At 49.3% G+C, this 24,566-nt stretch overlaps 1 protein-coding gene across 1 annotated transcript in view; it reads right to left on the bottom strand.

The window, feature by feature from the left end:
* Positions 1-23,957, bottom strand: part of EIF3E (eukaryotic translation initiation factor 3 subunit E) — a 28,360-nt gene extending 4,403 nt beyond the window's left edge. Inside the window, exons 1-12 of the mRNA XM_078604821.1 lie at positions 23,810-23,957; positions 22,656-22,773; positions 21,840-21,957; positions 20,989-21,031; positions 19,644-19,748; positions 18,500-18,625; positions 17,860-17,984; positions 9,468-9,594; positions 8,367-8,468; positions 4,320-4,429; positions 3,361-3,463; positions 1,693-1,827 (exon numbers count right to left, since the gene is read on the bottom strand). Coding sequence (XP_078460947.1) covers positions 1,693-1,827; positions 3,361-3,463; positions 4,320-4,429; positions 8,367-8,468; positions 9,468-9,594; positions 17,860-17,984; positions 18,500-18,625; positions 19,644-19,748; positions 20,989-21,031; positions 21,840-21,957; positions 22,656-22,773; positions 23,810-23,899 — 1,302 coding nt within the window. The 5' untranslated portion in view covers positions 23,900-23,957. The remainder of the gene's footprint in view (positions 1-1,692; positions 1,828-3,360; positions 3,464-4,319; positions 4,430-8,366; positions 8,469-9,467; positions 9,595-17,859; positions 17,985-18,499; positions 18,626-19,643; positions 19,749-20,988; positions 21,032-21,839; positions 21,958-22,655; positions 22,774-23,809) is intronic.
* Between the last annotated feature and the right edge of the window lie 609 nt (positions 23,958-24,566).

Consider the following 24,566-nt stretch of genomic DNA (forward strand, 5'->3'; position numbering starts at 1 on the left):
TGAATAATGCTATTGCCGCTTCAACACGGTGTTAAAAACACACGAGCACACGATGGTCAGGCCAATCCATTAATAGAGGCTCCTTTCTCCCCTGGGCGCGAGACCTTTCACCCAGCCTCATCGGCACCAATTGCACTGCTGCGCGAGTGTAACATTACATTTTTTTTATTCCTCAAACATTTGCTATTTAAGAAGTATTCTGTTGCCAATCTTGTCCCCAAAAGCAATAACAATCTGGGCAATGGTATTTGGTAAACAACGTGGTTCCGTAGCGTTCGAATTAGTGGGTTTGTATTATCATAATTGGTTTTTTACCCTTTCATCTGGCAACAAAACTGGCACCTTTTTTACAAGAAGTATACTGATGGTGCATTGTCTTTCAGTTGTGCGCCTTTTGGCATCATCTGGTCAAACACCATATGAAACTAGGCTCTAAGAAAAGCTGTCTCAGGTGTGGACCAATCATACATTATCAGAGTTGTGTTTTTTAGTTTGCATTCCGACCGCAGGTATTGTGGTCAATGCAAACATGACTCCTTGTTAAAAAGGTGTCAGTTTTATTGCCAGATAAAAGGGAAAAAACCAATGATCATATTTTGCTACTGGCAAAGGAGGTTCCAAAGGTGTAGTGGGTTTGTAGTTTTCGTGAGCAGATGTGAAGTGTCCTCTGATAGTCCATGAAGGTTTTCGTCAATTATTCAAGCTTTACAATAAGACAAATTATTTCATGATACTGCTGCTGCTGCGTTGGCAGTGGTGCACAAACACAATTAACAATAATAACACCGTATGGTGTAAAAAATATTTATAGCACAAACAATTACACATCAATAATTTTAAGGCGGTGTCTCACTGACGAATGCGTGGGGCTTTTAGTTGTTTCTCTTGACAATTCGACGGCAGTTTTAGCTGCGTCGATAAGGCAGCAACACTCACACACTTGGGTAGTTTGAAACACTGCACCGCACGCACTTCATTCCTCTAAAACATCCACACATGGGCCGTGGCGTTGGCGTCGCACGTCACAGCAAGGTTTTCAAGTTACAGGCGGTCGGTCGCCCACAACTTCGTTTTGCGACCCGTTCTGAACGCCGCCCATTTCGCGCTTTTCACTCGAGCCTCTCGGTTTCATATAAATAAATAAAGACGTTTGCCAACTTCGTCGTCTCGACCGCACAGTTTAAAACTGCTGTCTAATAATAATTCTTTAATAATAGATGATACCTTTTTGCACACCATGTATTTTTCCAGTGCACGCCAATAAGTGGCTCTCCAAAGCTCCCCCCCGCCTCCCAACCGCCCCTAAAAATGTAACCGTATATTCAAATATTATTGCAGAAAATAAACACGCTCGGGTTAGTCACGGTTTTCCCATGCCATGAACCAAGTACTGCCGGCCCTAAAGGTCTTGTCGGACAAAACGACGGACTGTAATCGTCAACGAATAAAAGCCCAAGCGGCGTTCAAGAGCATGCCGTTTCGTCTTATCCGGTGGCTTGCGAGGCACGGCCGCTGAGTAGCAAAGGTTGGATGGTCCAATCCCCCGACAGGCCACGCGGTGCATCTTTAGAGCCCCCTCTATAAAAAGCGCGAGAGCCTCGTACAAAGCTCGAGTTGTCTCTCACGCTTTATGTCCTCTCTCCGGCGCTACCTCCGCGTCTCTCCCCGCACACCGCCCGCCCCCCCACCCACCTCCACGCGGTTGTTCTGAGACATTTTCTTCTCGATGTTGACGGCCATCATTTGGCTGCGGAAGGAGAGGTTCTTCGTTTTCTCGATGACCTGCTGGTACGGCGACACTGCGTTGTTGCCCATCACCACGTGGCCCTGCAAGGCAACAGGTGACAGCACATTTAACGTCCGCAAATAAGACACGTGACTGACGCTGGAAAGAAGCCGACGAGCTATGAAGCTCGTGTCCAGCCCCAGTGTCCAGCCCAAGCTGCGGTCGGGATTAGTGGAAGAAAGTGTGTTAACCACACAGCAATCAAGCAATTGACCACACAGTAACTGCATTATTCGTGACAATTACACATGAAGAGCGCACTTACACCATAACAACACATACACAGCAAACACACAATTAACTACAGTGACTACACCATACACCGCACACAGTGATTACACTCCACAACATGTACAGAATTAACCACTCGGCGATTATACGACAGAGTAACCACACACAAAGCAAACCACAACCACAGTGACCCCACTACACAAAGCAACGACAACGACCACACGAGAAGCAGTAACCAAACATACAGCAACGACACCGTAGCATTTTAAGAGACGCACAGGCCCCAGGCTCTCAAACACAGCGAGGAATTATAGTCATAATAATCCTTGCATTTATATTGCGCCCATAATGTAAGTAAGCGTCAAAGATCAGTGCAGAGTTGTAGTTTTTCCTAGCCTAGGTGAACCCCCGGATGGAAGCTGACCCTGAGTGGCACAAAGTGACTCATCAACGAACTGCAAATGGGTATACCTGCCAGAAGGGGGCAATGATTGCAATGTGTAATCTTGAGTAATTTCTGAATATAACATGGCAATTAAGGATCCCTTGAGAGACACACCTAGCCCAGTGGCTCTGACACAGCCATTCTGAACGCTGGAATAGTAAAAAAAACCCTCCCATCATATAAAATTTGGTTCTGCACTTAATTTCGTTAAATTACAGCTCAGCGCCACAGAAAAATAAAACAAAATGTCAGTTTATCACATGAGCATTAATCTACGTGGCAGGATCAATAGGAAAGTGCTGCCCTCGACTGTGTAGACCCGAGATCACTTAAAGGGATCTCAGAGGCAGCTCTGTGCTATCCACTTCAGTGGGCCATTTTCTACCGCAGAGGGTTTGCACTGCTCTGCAAGAGATTCGAATGGACTCGACAAAGACGAGCACTGCATCGCACGCTTTCAGATGTGCTTCTGCGGCCGTCTGGAACGCTCTTCCTTCCAATATTAGGAAGCCGCTGGAGCTATGCACTTTTAAATCGAGATTGAAAACTCATTCATTTCGAACTGCTTTTTGTGTTTGATTTGCTGTCCTTCCCCCCGCACCTCCGATAAGCACGGTTGGCTACGTACGGTGCGAAAGAAGTTCAACATGCATACGTACGTACATACATACATACACACATACATGATGCAATACCCATAGCACAAGTGGGTGAAAGTGGGGCAGGGGAGGTGGGGGGGTGGCGGGGGGCAGGTGGGCGGGGTGGGTGGGGGGGTGGGGGGCAGGTGGGCGGGGTGGGTGGGTGGGGGGCAGGTGGGTGGGGGGGGTGGGGGGCAGGTGGGCGGGGTGGGTGGGGGGGTGGGGGGCAGGTGGGCGGGGTGGGTGCTCAAGGTCTGCACCAGCTTCGAGTCGATCTTGGCATCGAGCCGGGCGTTCCGGATCAGATTCACGATCCAACGCTCCGCCTCCTCCGGGGACATGTTCAGCTTGTCCGCGAGCATGCTAAACACGGGGGACAAGTGGAGGCACAGGGGAGTTATATCGAGGGATACGTGAGGACACATGGGGAGAAACAGACACAGATGTACACGTGGTGGGGGCTACATGGGGTAAACACAGAAGACGGACATGGGGACAAGTGGCGATGCAAAGAGATGCACAGGGAGAGACATAAAGATGTGACACAGAGGTGCATGGGGAGGAACATGGAAGGGCACATAGGAAGGACACCTTCGTAAACACGTGGGGTATGCACGGGGACACAGGGGAACACATGGGTATGAAGAGGACGCGTGCACAGGGAGTGCGAGGATGCATGGGAGACGCACAGGGGATTGACAGGCACGAATGTTATTTGATGCTCTCTTTCGGCATTCACATTTTTGACGCAGCTGATGGGCATTAACGTCAGCCGACGGAAGCGCTGCCTGCAATGCGGCGCGACGCGTAGCTACTCCGCACTGTTTGTGGGTGGCTGCTGCTTAATGAGGACATGCCTTGCTGGAGAGTCTCAGCCAATGTTGAATCCGAACCAAGGTGCCTTATTTCATAAACGATACACGAAGACTGTAAACGTTGGAACAACATCGACAATTAGATTGAATGTTACTTTTAAGGCATTTGAACAAAACTTCTCAGCTCTTCAGTTACTTTCAAAACACTGGACGGGGGACCATCACCTGGAGTGACACACAGTTGTGTCGACAAGGCAGACACGGAATGGATTTGACAGAACTACGCCAGACTGCACTGCACTTAACTATACTGGATCGGGCCAAACTGGACCGGTCTAGACCAGACTAAAACCTCATCGAGACTAAACAACTTGACGAGACCGGAGCGGACTGGATGGGAGCACCTGATGCTGATGCACTGGTGGATTCGGCAGAAGGTTTCGAAAATGAAGAGGCGGGCGTTCTCGATAAAGTCGTCCAGGCAAGCGACAAGGAAGAAGTCGTTGATCAACACCTGCAAAGGCACACACAAAGATAAATATCCCCCCATATAGACTTCAATAGTCTGTTTGGGGCAAGTGCTGTTAGCGGAGTGATGGGGTCCGGCACCCTGCATGCGCGGACGTATTTGTTTTCCACGGTGCTGATGTTCGCACGCCACGCCGGTTTCTCATTCAAGTCGACCTAAGGGAGGTGTGCAACAAAATCACATGAAATGGATCGTTGCCAGTAACCGAAACCGGGTTTCAGTGTTAGAACCAACTACCACGCCAACTCACACAGTCACACACATGCACCCAAGCACAAAGATTCCCCGTATAGACTTAATAGACTTTTAGGGCAAGTGCCATGAGCGAGCACCTATGAAGACCAGCATGGCACACGAGGGGGTGGGGTGGCCAGCACCACGCCCGGCCGCCTTAAACTACTATATATATAAAAAAATACCAGGTAAGGCCAACTGAGCCTTATAGCTCTTTTTGAGAAGGAAACTGGCCACACATGAGAGCGCAACGGAGTGGCTTATCGTGTGGGCATTCATAGCAGCCAAATACTCTATACGCATGCTTCTAAATGTGGATGGAAAAACTGGAGGACCCAGAGAAAAATCCACACAACCAGAGAGAGCATGCAAACTCCAGATAAACGGGCGTCAGGGTCGGGATCGAACCCACGACCTCCTGTGTACCAGGCGAGGCAGTAAACATCTCGCCACCGTGGCGCCCTTCGTCTCCCTAGTGGCGATGTTTCCATACCGCACCTCACTCATTTGAGGCTGATTCAACCTAGGAGAGGCCCACAGACACATACAGATGCACACAGATACATACATACATACAGAGACCCACCCACATTCACACACACACATATACCTTGATAAACCCTACAGCCAAGTCCCTTAGGACCTCTGGATCTGGCCCAGCCCAGGTTGCATGGTTAGTGTACATGGCTGCATGCTCAGTGTTATGCCCTCAGTGGACAGAACCCAGACCTGGGTCTAACAATGCTGCTTTCAGTGGCCTGGGGAGGGGGGGCGTGTGTGCACGTGGGTGTGCATACATCCCTCAGGGGTTATGTGTACAGGGCCCTGTTTGTTAGGGCGGACGTGGAGGTGTGGGAGCAGTAACGCAGTTCGTCCCCTCAGCGTTGTGCACGTCTGTGTGAGCGTATGCGATCATGTGTGTGTAGGCGTGCGTGCGGCGTCTGCACAGGGTGTTTGCAGGACAAGTCTAATGTGTGCGTCGTGTGTGGGTACAGACATTCGCGTGTGCAAAGTATGTCCCTGGGTGTGTGCAGTACAAGTCAAAGAAGATGTGAACATTTTAACAGGTTAACATCAATTTAACAACTTCTTTAACCCCATTGTTTAAGGTTTCCATGGGTGTCCCGGGGGAATCTGTGCCGGTTTTAAACATTTAGGCTGGCCCTGCCTATGATCCATCCTGGGTTTAACCAGACTGGATTGTGTGAGCTCACAGATCCTTTACAGATCTGGACACAGTCCCATCAGTGACCTTCTCCGGCAGGCGAGGCTGCTTTGGCTGGGTCATGTAGCCTACATGCCCAGCCACCCCATACCCAAGTAAGTTTGGCCAGATAAAGGGGGCTAAACAAGCATGGCACGAGCTAGAGAAAAGATAGACTGATGTGGTACAGAAGGATGTGGAGCTGATTGGACATGCTGATGACTGATACCAGTGGTCTCAAGATTGGTCTCTATGGAGGAGGCTTTTGAAGGATGCTGCGGGGTGTTTGAGGCAGTCGCCCTCCAGCAACAACGGAGGGCGGAGGAACAATGCTCACAACAATGAGCAGAGTGGCAGGTGGCTAAAACACAGCAAGTTGACAGTGCGGAGCACAGGTGGTGCGCATCTGCCAGTAATCTTAGTCAATCAAACCACGGGACCTGGGTATGTTCCATAACCTCCTGCCAGCGAGCTTTCGACACTTCACATGGCCTCAAGTGCACCTAGCCTGGCAAAAGTGCTGTGATGACATCACCGCCACTTAATGACGAACGGCGGTTGTTGTTGTTGAATAAGTGTAATGTGTCTGTGCTGACTACCAGCACCTAATTCTAAAGAATGTGCGCATACAAAGATTCCCCATGTAGTGCTGTTAGCAAGCAGCACAATGCCCGGCCGCATTTGTCTCCCCGGTGTTGATGCTAACATACAGCCCGCACCAAGTACTCATGTAAGGCAGAGTTGACCTAAGAGAGGCCTAGTTCGGTTCTGATAAACCTCACCCATGTCATTAACCACGACAGGGAATCAAAACTCGGGCGACCAAAGTTAAAAACGCAGTGTGCCAACTGCAACACAACCACTCCCCAACATCCATACACACATGTAAATGTATAAAACACCCAATCACACAAAAAATACAGGCTCGCTCATCCGACCCACATGCATCAAGACAACTACCGCACACAACGTTACACACTTTGCCTACCCGCCCCACAAACAAACAAATGGCAACAATAAATTAAACGTTATCAACCTACTTAGGTTGAATTTACTGCCTCGTGAAAAGTAAAAAAAAATGCGGGCAAAGTAAAAAAACATTTTAACGCCACTTACTGGGAACCAACTACAGCTGAAATAATATTTACACTTGAGAATTTATGCAAGACACTCCACCACCAACCCGCCCCACCCCACCAAGGCCCGGGTGCGTGATGAATGCGAGCGCTAACGAGGTTGTTGCATAGAAGCTGGCTTGCGACCCCCCCGCGGTCTGCACGGTTGCATCATCATCATCGCCCTCCAACACGGGGGCCGCAATCGAAGGTAGCAGCAAGTGCAGCCAAGCTCATGGTTCTTTCGGTAAAGTCACGTAGAAGGGAAGTAATAAAATAATAAAATTAAAACATTAGAAAAGAATTCTCACGACGTTTCGGCCACAACGCAAGCAGCCGTCCTCAGGTGAAGAACAGGTCTGTCGAGAAGACAGAGTCTGTCTTCTTGACCATCAGATGAGTCTGTCTTCTCGACAGACCTGTTCTTCACCTGAGGACGGCTGCTTGCGTTGTGGCCGAGACGTCGTGAGAATTATTTTATTATGTTTTATTTTTATTATTTTATTACTTCCCTTCTACGTGACTTTACCGAAAGAACCAAGAAGATGAATCCCTGCAGTCACGAAAGCTTTAAATCGAAAAATGCAGCCAAGCTCTTGTAGTAATTCTTCCTCTCCCCATTCGGAACTCGAAAGAGCTCGCAAGAAGCAGTGCAATATGACGCAAAAAACGGGCCGTGGAAGGTGACATTACGGAACTACTTGCGAAGTCGCTTCAACGGAAGTCTTCAGCCGCGGAAAGCAGCACCTTTTAAAGGCCCACAACGATTGTTTGTTGCATGTCAATCACAAACTTTGTGTGTATCGGGGTGGACGAGTTATTTAAATTTAGCAAGCAGGAGCTGGGATGTGTGCTTGTGACTGAATATGGCACATTCCAGTATTGAGGTCTCATCAGTGATCTTCACACAGAGTATATATTTCGTTGGTACACTGAGCGTGGACATTACATAAACAACTTCATGATATGTTTACTTATTTCATCAATGTGCAAAAAAAATCCATTAAGAATGTAATAGTCACTTTGAACCATTTTTTGTCACCAGTTCATCTGATTTGCTCTCACAGTCTGGTTCAACTTAATCGATGCCATGATCTTTGACTTTTGTGATGCAACCCAGGTTACACTTGGGAGAATAAGACTGCGTTTTATGTGCTCATCTTAACAGATGTGCTCCCATCTCCTGGCAAAATGTAAAACATTTTTTTTTTTTAATTTGGCAAATCATCTTTCCCGCAGCCACATGGATGTTATGTGTGCGGTGCCCGACGAAGGATCACGCCGATGACACAACTGGAATTAACCAACGGGTGGGAAAATAATCTCGCGACGATGTGGCGGAGGAAAGAGCCCAGGGCTGTTGTCGTACCGTCTCGCACTCCCGCAGCTTCTTCTGCGCGCCGTCAAAGTCGAAGTTGACATAGAGACACTCCACGAACTCCGTGATGGGGTCGCGGTATGTGTACGACTCCTGCAGCAAAAAAAACAAAAACATCTTCCATATTAAAACTAAACTATTTTTTATGTTACCAAGTAAGGCCCCACTGAGCTATATAGCTCTTTTTAAATCCTTTATAATAAGTTCACTTGCTTGGTTACGCGCTTACGACCGTGCAAATCTTTCAGTCGTTTTATAACCCACTTCCCGTGACCCAATCGAGCTGACATTTTGCACACAGACTCTTTGTGCGTGACAATTTATTTTCTTGAAAAAAATTTCCAAAATTTTCCACTTTTTAGGAATTTTTTTTTTTCATATTTAATTTAAAATACCAATGTGATAAAAATGAAACTCTTACGCAAGAAAAACAGAAATGAATAATAAAATAAAACCGATGCCACGCATATAAAGGATTTATAGTGAAAAACTTTGTTTTTACGGGTTAATTTTTTCAGAAGTGACCTGGCCACAAATGATAGCTCAATGAAGTGGCTTATCGTGTGGAAATGTATGGCAGCCAAATACTCTCAAGTGCACGATTCAAAATGTGGAGGGAAAAACCGGAGGACCGGAGAAAAATCCACGCGACCACGGGGAGAACATGCAAACTCCAAATATACAGGCATCAGGGTCGGAATCAAATCCACGACCTCCTGCATACCAGGCGAGGGAATTAATCTCGCCACGGCGGTGTATATTAGTCGACACGTACTGTAGGGGTGAGTGCCGTAAGGCCAGCAGCTACGAAGAAGGCCTGAATGGTGACCGGCTGGCCGCCTTTATCTCCTCGGCGCTGGTACTCATTGAAGTCGACCCGGGAGAGGCCTATGACCGATTCAAATATTCGTCACCGTTATTGGTCGTGAGGGGGAATGGAAGTCTGGTGGCAAAGTTCGTAGCGCAGTGCGCTAACCACTACACTATAGCTCCCCACACAAACAGGGACGCGCGTAAACACACACACACACACACGCGCCAAGCACCTACAACAACGACACAAAGACAACGCACACGTGTGTAGATGCCCACCTGCTGGATGACCTTCACCAGGTCCTTGAGCACCTGTCGCCTCTTGCGTGCATCCTTGTTGGCGATGATGGCGGTGGTCAGGTAGCGCAGGATGTGGGGGCACATGGTCTGAATCGTGTTCAGGTACCTGCAAGATACAAATGATGACTGAGGTGAACGGAGGACCAAGCTGGCACAGCTGAGAACCTAAATAAAGACTGCTTAGATGGAGGGTGGAGTTGGCAACAGGCCACATGCGGGCCACCATAATGAGTTAATAGGGGTTACGTTTCCCTACACCACCCATGTTTCCCACTACCCGCCTCCTTGTCGCGTGGCACAGCCCGGGAAGGTGAGAGGCCACCACCAGATTGGGTCATCCCACGCGCCCCAGCAGGGGCCAGGGCCTCACATCGCATTCATCGCAGCGGGGATGGATTACCGCGTGGCTCCTGAAAGGTTTTTCCATTTATTTTAACATATTTTGTACATATATATAATGAAATAACAATCGCTGGCCCCCAGGCCTGCACAGAACGTCCTTGAAATGCATTACGAGAGTGAGCAGGCGAAAAGGAGAGATTGCGAGTGTGTACATGCGACACACTTGAGACTGAGAGATGCAGTTGAAAAGTGTACGAGATCAGTATGTGTGCCTGCATAGCAACGATTACAAATTACTGTACGTGTGCAAGTGCTAATGTATGTCACTGTGTGTGCGTAAATAAGTCGTGGTGACGTCACCGCCACTTAGTGGCGAATGGCGGTTGTTGTTGTTGTTGTAAATAAGTACATGGTCGGCCTCTGTGGAGGAGTTCGTGAAGGACGCTACTGCGCAAGTTGGAGGCGGCCGCCCTCCAACCGTAAAAGAGGGTGGACGACCGATGCTTATAACGGTGAGCAGAGCGCCGCGTGGCTAGAACACAGCACGGGCGATGCATCTTCTAGTCACCCAAGTTAGCCCCCATTACATCTGGGCCTGTCCTGTGACCCCCTACCAGCAAGTTTTGTACTACTTCATGCGACCTCAAAGTGCACCTAGCCTGGCACAAATACCAGAGACGTCACCGCCACTTTTTGGCAAACAGTGGCTGTGAATGTGGAGAGGGGAGTGCAATTAGTTGGCGCGATATATTACCGATGTCAGCCATCGTAATCATAATGATCATTCCCAATGGACAACTGCAATCTGAATCTGGCAAGGGTGTACCCTAGATTGACTCAGCCCAACACTAGTGTCTGGTATGGTGGTGGTTGTGTCGTAAACATCAGCAGTGGCTGAGACAACGGCAGCTGGACCAGCATGAATAGTGCTGGTTATAAGACCTCCATATGCGCTGTGTTAGCCTAAATAGGCACTCACTAACAGCCCTTGCCTCAACCCACACAGCTAAAAGGGATATATTTTTGGAGTCGGTTAATAACCTCTAATCGAGCAAACAAGAACCCACCGATGTGGGGTGAGAATGGGAAACAAGAGACAGACAGGGAGACTATTAAATGTGTGCGCAAATCAACATCATCATCAACAGCCATAATCTATCGACTGCTGGACAAAGGACTCCTATAAGTAAATCACCAAAACTGCAGGTCACAACAAGACACTCACCCACCCACTGAACCGCATGGCAAGTTACGAGAGCATGCGAGACAGATTTGGAGTGACATTAAGCAAGAGGTGCGCGCGTGCGCGAGAGAGACTGTGAAGCGAGTGAAAGCGAGACGGAGAGCGCCGGCGAGAAACGGATAGCGACGAGGAAAGGGATGGACAGACACGGAGAGCGAAGTGACACGTAAGTGAGAAAGAGGACAGCTCCTCAAAGATTGCGTGCACATGAGCGAGTTGGCGGCGGGAAAGGGGGGGGGGCAACGGCGATCGCTAGGGTGATTGAAAGGCAGAGATAGTGCGCGCAGTGCAATGAGAGGCAAAGAATTGTTTCAACTCGGGCGTACTTTTACATTAACGAGCAAGGAGGGGAGAGTTATTGATTGGAAAGGGTCTCAGGCTGTTATTAATCACCGCTGGATGCAGTGCTCGCTCCTTTGTCATCGTCCCCCCCACCTCCACCTCTCCCATCAGCCAGCCCAGCCACCGCCCTACCCCGTTTAATTAGCCATGCTGGCAGACAGCCCAGTGGCACCGCTAACGAACCCGCCCAGCATTACGTCAGCTGCCCGTTAGCGCAAGCACTCCCGCGACGCGTTCACTCTGCCGTGTTTGCGTGTGTGCTTGAGTGCGTGTGTGCTTGAGTGCAGTGCGCGTGCGCATACACACCCAACAAACTCTGTTAAGGCAAGTGATGTTAGTGAGCAGCTATTAAGGCAGACCGACAGCACAAGAGTGGTTTGTGTGGCCGGCACCACGCCCAGCTGCATTTGTCTCCTCCGTGATAATGGCACAAACGCCGCACCAGGTATTAAATTAAGGCTGAGTCTACCCAGGGGAGGGCCAGGAATTAAACCAGAGCCGCCGGGATTAAACTGCAGTACGCTCACTCTTCTGTAACATTACCAGCCATACAAACACACAAAACCCACTCTCTCTATCACACACACGCAGACACAGATACTCTCTCATGCAGATTCACTATCACACTTGTGCACACTCTTACCCACACTCACACTCTCACCCACACTCACACAAACACTCATGCAACACAGCCGCCATTCGCCACCGAGTGGTGGTGACGTCACCACAGCGCCTGTGCCAAGCTAGGTGCAATTTGAGGTCATGTGAAGTGTCGAAGGCCCGCTTGCAGATCATGGGAGAGACCCAGGTGCTATGGGTTGACTGACTGAGATGATTGGCAGAGGCACCACCTGTGTAAGAACTCAAAAAAAGAAAAAATATTATAATATCCCCGTATAGTCTTAACAGACTGTTGGGGTAAGTGCTGTTAGCGAGCACCTATGAAGGCCGGCATGGCACACGAGGGGGTGGGTGGCCAACACCACGCCCAGCCGCCTTGTCTCCCTAGTGGCGATGTTTAGACAACGCACCAGGTACTAATTTGAGGCTGGGTCGACCTAGGGGCGGCCCTGGACCTGTTTAAATGTTTGCCACGGTTATTGGTCGCGCGCGGGAATCGAACTTGGATCGCCGGATTCGTAGCGTAACGTGCCAACCACTGCGCCACCGCTGCCCACATGCGCGCGCACACACACACACCCACTCTTACCCACAGACACTCAATGCACACGCGCGCGCGCCCGCGTGCGCCACCCTTGCCAAGATCAACTTTCCACAACAACGATAAAACCCCGGGTGACACGGGGGACGTTTCAGAAACTCGCTAAAAGGGGGGAACGTAACCCGTTTTGATTTAAATGTATTATTTCTCTCAATCCGCCCCACTTTTAAGCCGGCGATCGATGAGCCTGCGAATGCTCGCGCACGTGTGGCCATCGGGGACGTGGAATCTTGGCAAAAGTTGCGGGGCGCTTCGAAGGGCGATGCTCGCCGAGGCCAGGCTGGTCTCCAGGGGTGAAGTATGGCAGCGGGGAGGGATGGATGGCGGGAAGGGGAACGCACGGTCAATGCCAACGCAGAGCTCGCGGCCGACTCCCAGTCGCAACGCGGGGGGGGGGGGGGGAGCAAGCAAACGACGACTGTAATTTATAAGATATTAAATTACATATTTACCCAGGAGAGACACATCTGAGTCAGAAGACTCTTTTAGTTCGATTTAAAGCTTTCGTGACTGCAGGGATTCATCTTCTTGGTGCTTTCGGTAAAGTCACGTAGAAGGGAAATAAGAAAATAATAAAACATAATAAAATACAATTCTCACGACGTTTCGGCCACAACGCAGGACGGCTGCTTGCGTTGTGGCCGAAACGTCGTGAGAATTGTATTTTATTATGTTTATTTTTAATATTTTATTATTTCCCTTCTACGTGACTTTACCAAAAGAACCAAGGCCAATAACATTGTAGCATTCATAGCTACAGCAGGAAACCCGTTACAGAACAGGGGAGAGAATATATAAAACTGCACTCGAAAGGCACCGCGATCAGGAATCGGAACCCAGGCGCTGTTTGCCGTGAGGCAGGAGTGCCAATCTGCCGCCTATTGCACCACCAAATGTGATATACCAAGTGTTGTAGGCCAATGGGTGGAAGAACCTTTCACTTACTGATGGCCACATAGGACTTTCAATTACCGTTGGTGGGCAACCGCACATTAATACGTAAGGGTTAACCAATAGTAGCGCAAAGAATAACAACGCATGTCGACTGGGTCCATGGAGGCCCTTGCAGTGCCGCAAAGCCTTGTGAAGCTTTGCCTGTGTTGGTGCCACGAGACCTGTCAACGCATGGGGCAGCGTGGTGGTTCCAAAAAAGGTACGGCAGCACAGGAAGTGGGTCACTGGCCTGGTGCGAGTCCAGAGGTTCAGAATCGGTGTGACGCTTGCCAAGACTGGAAGGCGTATAAAAACTTTGTTGCGGCTTTCGTACAAGTTTTTTTAACTGGGCATGTAATGATCCCATCGATTAAGATATATTCTTTCGCTCAAGATACTTGCATCGAATGGAGTGTGCAAGCTTCTTCACAAGTAATGTAATTTACACGCAACTGTTTGGGTGGAATGGTGGCACGGCGGTTAGTCAACCGTGCTATGAACAATGGCGTCCACAGTTTGATTAAGGGCCATGGCTAAAATCTGTTGTGAATTATATCTGAAGTATTCCTCGACCAACCTGCATTGACCGGCATAGTGAAGTATGGTCAAACAACCCACATGACCCAAAACGGTACGAGGAGTCTTTCAGCCACAGAAGTGCCCCTGATTATACATATAATCATATATACTCTTAGTTCTTTCGGTAAAGTCACGTAGGTAAAAAATTAAATTAAAATTAATACAAATAAAATAAAAATCACGACATTGGCTACCACATCCTGATAAGCTCCCCCCCCCCTCAACTTGTATTTAAGTGCTTGCATCTTGAATCCCTGCCTCACTTGATGCAGCAAATCTGGCTGTGACTGTCCCACCTGATGACGGAGACTTGTGTTGCCTCCGAAACGTCGTGATTTTTTATTTTTTATTGTTTTATTTTTATTAATTTTAATTTCATTTTTTACCTACGTGACTTTACTGAAAGAACTAAGAGTATGAATCCTTGCAGTCACGAAAGCTTCAAATCTAGAATCACATATATAAATAAAAATATCACCACTAGGCTAATGGAATGAGACAGAACACACAAGACACCCAGTAAAAACAAAACTGAAAAGAATAAATTACTGAATAGAACCGTGACCCAGGAATTGTGACATTTCATCGAATCGCAAGGCCCTGCTAATCACTACGTGCCGATTTTAAAAACCATAGATGATATACGCACGCGCTCGCCATTCAAAAGGTTATCGCGTATTCATGTACACTTTTTTGGGGGCTGTACACAGCAAATGGAAGACGTTTCATCACCACTGATGGCACTGCCAATTTCTGCTGTGACCCACTGGCCATGTTGAGAGATTCAATTCGCCATCGACGCGCTCGATCACGTCCGACAGAGGAAGCGGTGCGAGGTCGAGCCTTGCTCGCACTCATATGGGAACGATCTGAGAGGACCAGGTGTTCGAGGCGTGGGTTGTGCCACATAGCCAGATGGCAGCAGGGCAGTGTATTCTTGCATCCATCTGTGCGGAGCTTCGAGTGATACACCCTCCTGCACCCACCCCTGTATCCATTTCTCTAGTTTACTCTCAGAAGCAGCCAAACTCGCAAAAATGGAATTTAACCAAAACTCCCAAAGCAGCAGGACCCTGCTGAAACGGCAGCGAGGCTCTTCTGGATAGGTAGAGCTCATTATTATTGCAGAGGGCTCAAAGTTGGCTCGGCACGGGCCGTCCAAGCATGGGCTTGCAGTCGCTTGGAATCCAACTCGTCACTCTAAAAGAGGTTAAGCCAGTGTTTGGAAGTGCAGGGATTGGCGAGGAGGGAGAGGGTGGTGGTAGGGAGTCAGCAAGAGAGCGCGCTGCGGAGTGGATGAGCGGTGGGGGGGGGAAGGGCGTCCCGTTACGAGCAGCCACGCGAGTAACCCTAGCCAAAGTCTCGCGTGACGCCATCTCTTCTTAAACTATTTAATGAGCTACCTCATGTTCTAATCGATTTGTATCGCTCCTCTCCATGCAGCCTCACCGAGGTGGTGGGGGAGGGGGATGCAGCAGCCTTAACCATTTGTTGCACGGACGTTGGCCTTCAGTCTCCCACTTGCAGCCAAATGAAAGCCTCGTGTTACAGGTGCGGGTGAGTGAACGTGCATCGACTTAACAGTGTACATGTGTATGTGTGTTGAACTTCTTTCGCACTAAACATGGCCAACCGCGCTAATCTGAGGTGCGTGTACCTGCTGCAGTGTGTAAGCACCAGCACTGGGGAAACAAGTGGTGGGGCGTGGTGCCGGCCACACGGCACCACCCACCATCCCGTGCACCGTCACAGTACTTGCCACAACAGTCGTTGTAGACTATTAGGGATGTCTTTGTTGAAGGGTATATGATTTTTGTGTTGGTGTGTGCATTCGTGTTTGTATATAACGTCTGTGTGAGTGCACACTATTTTTAGGTTTGTATGCGTGGGTGTGAGAATGAATGCACGCGTGTGCATGATCATGAAAACCGTCACTCCGTGTCCGAGTATGAGTGTGCATTCATTTTTGTGAGGGTAGTGTTTGTGTGTGTGTGTACACGAGTTCACGTTAGTGTTTGTACGTGTGGATCAGCATTTGTGTAACAGACTGCGCATGTGTCAACGTGTATGCATGAGGGGAACCTAGGTCGACTCAGCCATAAATTAAGACCTGGAGAAGTGTGTAAACATCAGCACCAGGGAGATAATGGTGGCTGGGCGTGATGTTGGTCACCCACCCCCGTCGTGTGCCGTACCGGCCTTCATAGCTGCTCGCTAACAGCAATTTTCCCAAGGGTGGAAAGTTACATAGGGGGGATATTTGTCCTTGTATGAGGGAGAGAGTGGTGGTGTACTGGTTATGGCATTGCGCTACAAACCCAGCAGCATAAATTCGATTCCTGGCTAAGGCTAACAATGGTGACTAATAAGGAAAGAATGGGGTAAGTGTCAGATGCATTTTTTTATTTAATCAGAATTTTATATTTCTGAATATTTAAGGGAATTGTGCACGCATGTAAAATGCCTTACGCGCTCCCAACAGTGACGTCACCCGATGCCACGCGACAACTCCTTTAGATGGGGGAAATTGTGGAAGTGATGGCACGTGTTTCCGGATCAATTGTAAATGAGCAAAACATTCTCATTATCTGCCCTTTTGTATCAAGGCCTGATATTCCAATTTGTCAGATTATCTCAAAACCGGGGGCAAATCGCTCGTGGCAAGTGATATCTGGACTTACCCTAGGCCTCACTTAAGTCAACCGATTAATATCAGTGCCCGAGTGTGGTTTGTAAATATGTAAAGTTGAACTTCTTTCGCACCGTACATAGCCAACCATGCTAATCGGAGGTGTGGGTGGGGGGGAAAAAACAGCAACCTAAAAAGCAGTTCTAAAGAAATTCGTTTTCAATCTAGATTTAAAAGTGCATAGCTGCAGTGCCTTCGAATATGGAAAGGAAGGACATTTCCAGACGGCTGCAGAAGTGCATCTGAAAGCGTGCGATGGAAGTGACCGTCTTTGTGGCCTTTGGGGAGACAAAGGCGACAAAGTTGGCCAGGCATGGTGGTGTGCATCACACCACCCCCCCTTCGTGTGCCATTCCCGCTTTAATAGAAGTCCAGGAGCCCAGACCAGATATTTCCGTAGTCAGTGCCAGATGAGGTGGCATAACTTTAGCGGTTCCAATCTCATTTAACATGGCCAATAACAGTGAATCATGCAATAACCATTTTAAAAGAGCGAGTTATCAAATCATTTCGTGAGACTCAAATGTTTCTACCTTAGGTGGTACCCATTTATGCTGGGCGGAATGTGCTCGCTAACAGCAGTTTTCTCATGCACATGCAAGACTAAATATAAAGCTTTGTGTGTGTGCTATGGGTTTTATGGATTCAATACATACTATATATATTGAACCTTATAACCGAGACGAGCGTCCTACGGTTAAAACCCAGCAAGTTGGCACAGTGGGGAGCACAGGTGGTGCATCTGCCAGTCACGTCAGTCAGTTAACTCATAACATGTGGGTCTTTCCCGTGACCTCTCACAGAGCCTTCCACATTTCACGTGATAACATCTAAATGCAAATGTCTGGCACAAACGCCGTGGTAAGGTCACCGGCATTTAGTGGTGGATAGCAGCTGTTGTTCGAAGAAAGGATTACAGTGGATCCTTGTAAGACACGACACGCCGTCCAAAAGTTTGTGCCCTCGTGTTACATCAGTCCTAGTCATTTCATTTCCCGAGTCCCGGTGTTATGCCACTCACTGTGGCTGGTAGAGGAAGAGGTCGATGATGTTGTCACGCCCCTTTGTGTGGTTGAAGAACACGAAGAGGGACCAGTGGATGAGCCACGTGCGCTGCTGCAGCGCCTGCAGCGGGGAGCTGACCGACTGCGGGCGGAACACGGCGACAACGGCGTGACAACGCGACAAGAGCGTGGCAATGACAACACGGCAACAACATTAATGCATTGTAGCAACACGACAAAAATTGACAACCACATTCAAAAGTGCAAGGGTGCCACAGCCATCTTTCAGCACATGATACAACTGCCACCTAGTGGCAAAATCTGGACACAAAAATATATTGGACACGATTACTGGGGGCAGTGGAGTTGAGATGCACTCAAGAAGGCTCAAGCAATCAACAGCTCCGTCCGTCTCTGTGGCTCCCAAGTAGCCATTACGAGCCTATGGAGACACACCAAGCCTTGGGGCTTGAACCCAAGGTTTTCGCCGTGTGTTTTCTGCGGCAACTAAATGGACAATATAGGCCTAACGAGATACACCCACGGCTTCACCCAAAGATATCGTCCGTCCGGTACCTCAACGGCATAGACACGGTCATTGTGAACCTAAGTCCCATGCCCTAAGCAAGCCGCCCCATGTCTCTCCCAGCAACGCACGTTGTTATCGATGGTGTCCTTGAGCCGGGACAGGTCCTCCATGGCCGCCTCCCAGTTCTGCATCAGGATCTCGGACGCCAGCTTTCCCCACAGCGAGTTCAGAGCATTGCGGTCGTTGGCAGGGACCTGGAAGGGGGTTGGGGGAGTAGGGGTGGGGGGTGACAACCGCAGTGGGCGGGGGCGACCGGTGGTGTCAAGGACCCCAGAGTGTAGCCAGAGTCAGGCACGCTAGGAGGAGGCTGTGTCCCTAGGCTGTGTCCCTAGGCCGTAACAGAGTATCAGAGTATTGTTTTTTGTTTGCATTTGACTGCAAGTATTGTGGTTAATGTAAGCATGATTCCTTGCAAAAGGTGTCAGTTTTGTTGCCAGAAAAAAGGGGAAAAACCCTATTAGTATCAGGACTGTTGGAGTGTTGTATCGTAATAAAGAAGTTACCTCTACAAGTGTCTCCGGAACCCATTACATTTTATGCGCAGCGACACTAAATTACCAGCTCACATGCCCATTCTACTAAACAAGCACACAGCTCATAAGCTTAAACTGTTTCGAGCTTAGGCTATCGCTTACACAAGCGCCTTTTAACACGAACGCGGTGATGCATGTGGTGATGTAAATGTAAATCCACCCCTGGATGAGGGCTTCCCCACTATGTGCTGGTTGTGGAGGTTATTTAACCATACTTCACTATACTAAACCGCGTGAATTGATGAAGCCAGGGAACAAAGACAAAAATACAAAGATCTCCCCCCATGTAGCATTAACAGATGTGTTGGAGGAAGTGCTGTTTGCGACCACCTATGGAGGCGGGCACAGCACACAATGGGGATGGGTGGCCAACACCATGCCTGGCCCGCCTTTGGACTCTCAAGTGGCGATGTTAACACATAGCACTGCATACTCATTTCAGGCCGAGTCACTCGGTGAGGCCCAGACTGGTTCAGATAATTCGTCACTGCTTTTGGTGGCCACGAGCGGGAACCGCACAAGGACAAAGATCCCCCGTATAGCCTTAACAGACTGTTGGGGAAAGTGCTGTGAACGAGCAACTTGAAGGCCAGTACGGCACACGAGGGGGTGGGTGGCCAGCACCACGCCCAGCCGCCTTTGTTTCTCACACACGTGCAATGCGAGTGGGGTGTGGTACCAGCACACGGTGGAAGTAGAGGTACTCCGCTGCTCCCGAGTAGTTCCCGCATTCGTACTGGAACTTGGCGTACTTGTAGAGCGTGTCCAGGTACTCTGCCCGGAACTGAGTCGTTGCAGGACAAAGTCCGTGACGGGGAGGAGAGGACAAGCCGTGATGAATCAACTCTCACAATCAATATTAGCTTTGGCTACAAATCACCAGCATTTTCCACTTAAGTAGAATAACTCAGTTTGTTTAATCACATTAGGATATTTAGAGCAACTTTTCCCATTTTCCCAAATTAAATTTTTTTATCGAACCACGTGGCGTCGGTTTCAAAAGCCTGTAACGGTGATTGGAGGCTACTGCCAATTCTGCCATCGACGCCGAGACTAAAGCTTACACCCTATAGCTTTACTCGTTTAAATGTGAATGCATCTCAAATCGCAGATCTAAATGCGGGAAACATAACGGCAGTGGCGAAAACACGAGAGAAAAAAACTAAACCATACACATCAAGTGACAACAGAAAAGGGAACCGCAGAAGAAGCCAGCTGACAACCCCATACACAAATGACAGGGGAACTAGAGCCGCCAATCATCCTTGCAGCGGCTTTTGGCCAACCATCGAATAAAGACGGTAACTCCATTGTGTACTTTCGGATGCGCTTCTGCGGCCATCTGAAACGCTCTTCCTTCCCATATTAGGAAGCCACTGGGGTTATGCACCTTTAAATCATCTACATTGAAAACTGATTTCTTTAAAACTGATTTTTGTGTATAGTTTGTTGTCCTTCCTCCGCACCTCCGACGAGCACGGTTGGCTATGTACGGTGCAAAAGAAGTTCAACGTCCATACATTCAGCAAGGCCAATGAGGAAACCCAGCTTGGTCACGAGGCTGCTGTTGCTAGCCAAGCGCGGTCACTAAACAGAGTTGGTCGGCACTGGGTTGATGTTGGTAGTCGTAGGTGGTCATGGATACTTAACTTCATAGTCAAATTGAGCTGGCTTTGATGGTCACTGGAATGGTGTCGGTAATCATGAGAACTGATTTGGAAATGAACAGAGTTGTAATTGGTAGTCGCTGAGCTGGGGATGTCCAATGGTGTAATGTCATAGAACCGGTTGGTATTCATGGGGCTGGTCCTGGTAGCGACACGAACGAGTTGGTGGCGACTGAGTTTGTATTGGCGGTCACTAGCAACACGAGCTCTGGTGGGCAGGGCTGGTGTTGCTAGTCACGAAGGGTGCTTAAGCATAACACCGTGGTGGTCACGTGAGCAGGGGAGAGCAATGCAGCTGCGGCGGGATCACTGTGTCCCCTGTTGCCTCAGGAAAGGGACGCGGCCGCCCTCGCTCACCCCGTGGTTCTCAGCCAGGTAATCGAAGAGCTGCCGTCCATCCCTGCACGAGACACAATCACGCGACACACCAGACATCAGCTGTGGCTGCCATTGTAGCTTGGTTCGCGATGTAGTTGGTGATATATTTCGTGATGTAGGTGAAGGTGTACATGGGCGATGTAGGTGGTTAGGTACGTGGTAATGTACGTGGTTCTCTTAGCTGAAGCAGGTGGGATGTAAGATATAAAATATGATGCACTAGTAATGCAACTACAGAGATAGTTTGTCATGATCACTGATATTGTCATCATCAAGCTCATAGTCATTTAAATGGCGATATAGCGAATGCAGCAAATAGTGTAGCTGCGATATATTTATTGACGTAGCAGACTATATAACTTGGGAACTGGCTAACAATATAATTGATGAGAGATATGCTGATATAGGCATGTGTATGTGTACATTGTGCATTTGTACATGTGTATATGTGTATATGGTGTTCACGTAAAAGTTTGTATGCATGTGTGCACACGGTGGCTCAGTGGTTATGGTTCTGCACAAGCTCAACTTCAGGTCAGCAATATCTGAGGTTGTTATGTACCTCCCCTAGGTCGACGAAGCCTTAATTGAGCACTTGGTGCATTGTGAGAACTTCAAAAGTTGAGAGACAAAAGTAGCCAGGACTTTGGTTCGGACAACAGGGCCCACTCATGTGCCATTCCGGTCTTAACAGGGACTCGCTCACAGGTTATCTGTGAACCTTATTGGACATTTGTGAAAAAAAGCTTTATAGCTCATCGGATTCCTCCAATATAAGTAAATATTCTGATTGTGATATTCTGAAGCATGCGCGTGCATGCAGACGTCACCGTGCGTTCTGGATCTGCCTCTGGACTTCCGCGTCTTCGAACATCTTCACTATGGGCTCCGTCTCCGCTTGAAGCTGCTTCAGTTGAGATACAACCTGTGCTCGTTTCTCCTTGAGAGCTGCAAGGCACAAGCAACATCACACAATGTGGATGTATGTAGTGTCTAAATGTGACCACAGCTCGAGATGCTGTACAGAAACAGAGGGAATTTATCTCATTAGGCAAAGGAAAAAAATTACTTTAGCCTGTGCTTGAATTAGGGCAGGATGTCAAGAGCAGGGATGGCTGGGGAAAATACTTTTAGACTATGGCGGCGGGAAAATTAGCAACCTCCCACTGAGCGAAGGTTGACCAGAGGCTTTCACAGAAAGTTTTGATTGCTGGGGGAACAGAGCGCGAGAGGGGGGAAATAGGTGGGAACAAATCCAGTGGGGTATTTGAAGATTGCGAGTGCAATCTTTAAGTTGATCAGAGATTGCATAGAATGGGCCGCTATTGCGGTGATGTGGTATCTTTACAGGTGTAGATCAGAAGTCTCGAAGCGGCATTTAGAGCTTATAGGCTATATGTACTACCACCACTGTGTGGTGGTAAATACAGTAACACGGTTTAGTGGTCTACGCAGTGCACTTCAATCATGGTCCACCGGCTTGGATTACTTGTTTAGGACTCCCACCATGGTCACGAGTGTTTCGTTTTTTTTGTCCTTCCCCGCACCTCCGATTGGCACGGTTGGGTACGTACCATACGAAATAAGTTTTACATATATAACAATGACCAAGTGTTGCATGGACCTGGCCGTCGTCTCTCGCTTACTCTGTGGGATGTCTTGGTTGGGGTACAGGTTCTTATTTACGTCCATGGCAAAGTCAACCATGTTCGTGTTGCTGAGTAGATCCAGCTTCCCTTGCAGCAGCTCCTTCTCATCATAAATCTAAGGACACACAAAAACGCACGTGTAAACACACGCGCACACACACGTGTGTGTAAATCCACACAGGTGTAACCACACACGCACAGGACTAACCACGTAAGTGTAAGCACGGACACGAACATGGGTATAAAGGAATCGTAGCTGTACACACCGGTGCACGGACTGAAAAAGAGAGTGGCCTCCAACAGCCACGCTAAGAAACGTATAAAAGCTTACAAGAATGTCTGGAGACACGTCCAAAGCCGTGCTGCCTGCAGTGTATAACAAAGAGTCATGTACAGTACACCCCCCCTCTTCCTTTCACAATCAACTGCTGCACGACGGAATACCCACACGGTTTTAGGGATTTGGCAATACAGTACTGTACTGTACTTCCAGGCACTGGTCAGTGTGGGGGTTGTGCAAGAGTTGGGGGGGTTCAGGTATGCTCCATCGATGTTAGCCGAGGCCGGGAATCGAACCTCACGTGGCAGGATGTATAGCGCGGTGTTCGGCTAACAATGGACTCAACAAAATGGGACCTTTTTTTTTACCGGTATCAAAGTATTTTTTCAGTGCACTAACCACTGCACCACCGCTCCACCCGGTGTTTGCCTTTGTACATAACGGCATATATTCAATGTTTAGAGCGTTACCATTCACGTTACAACTCCGTAATAACTTCTGTGGGTTAATAACCGCATCGGGGTAAACATTAAAATTATAAAAGCTTATTGATAAATTCCACACGTGCGCGGCGACCATTCACACAGAGGCCTACACAGGGCTCCCCATTCAGATTCCCTACACCACATAGGTCCGGCGGCTCAGTCCCCGGCCAATCAAAGCCGAGCAGCGGAACCCCACGTGACCCGGCTCCTCCAATGGCACGCGGCGCTCTTTAACCTTATCCGCGCTACGAAATCAAAACGCGGTTTCGGGCCGCTTCGCTTAGAGCGAAGGGAGGAGAGAGCCGAGGGAACGACGTGGGGAGGTTAAAACCTCCCGAGATGAAGGTCCATTCGCCTCGACGGCTTCCCCCGCGCGCGCGCGGTACCTCTTTGACGGACAGAAATTCGAGCAGCGGGAAGACGAGATGCCTGTCCAGGCAGCGCCCGATGTTGGTGGTCAAGTCGAACTCCGCCATCTTGGCGCGGAGGGGAGGGGGCAATGAGACCTTGCGGGGGGCGGAGTCCCCTGACGTCACTTCTGGGTGGGGGTGGGGGGAGGTATTGGGGGGAGGGGGTGTTGGTATTGGGGGGAGGGGCGGTGTTGGTATTGGGGTGAGGGGGAGTGAGGGGAGTGAGGGGGTATTGGTATTGGGGTGAGGGGGGGTGAGGGGGTATTGGGGTGAGGGGGTGTTGGTATTGGGGTGAGGGGAGTGAGGGGGTATTGGTATTGGGGTGAGGGGGGTGTTGGTATTGGGGTGAGGGGGGTGAGGGGGTATTGGTATTGGGGTGAGGGGCGGTGAGGGGGGTGTTGGTATTGGGGTGAGGGGGGGTGAGGGGGTATTGGGGTGAGGGGGTGTTGGTATTGGGGTGAGGGGAGTGAGGGGGTATTGGTATTGGGGTGAGGGGGGTGTTGGTATTGGGGTGAGGGGGGTGAGGGGGTATTGGTATTGGGGTGAGGGGCGGTGAGGGGGGTGTTGGTATTGGGGTGAGGGGGGTGAGGGGGTATTGGTATTGGGGTGAGGGGGGGTGAGGGGGGTGTTGGTATTGGGGTGAGGGGGGTGTTAGTATGGGGGTGAGGGGAGGTGAGGGGGTATTGGGGTGAGGGAGGTGAGGGGGTATTGGTATTGGGGTGAGGGGGGTGAG

This window comes from Lampetra planeri, chromosome 23 (assembly GCF_965212315.1).
Source record: "Lampetra planeri chromosome 23, kcLamPlan1.2.h2, whole genome shotgun sequence".
Lineage (NCBI taxonomy): Eukaryota > Metazoa > Chordata > Hyperoartia > Petromyzontiformes > Petromyzontidae > Lampetra > Lampetra planeri.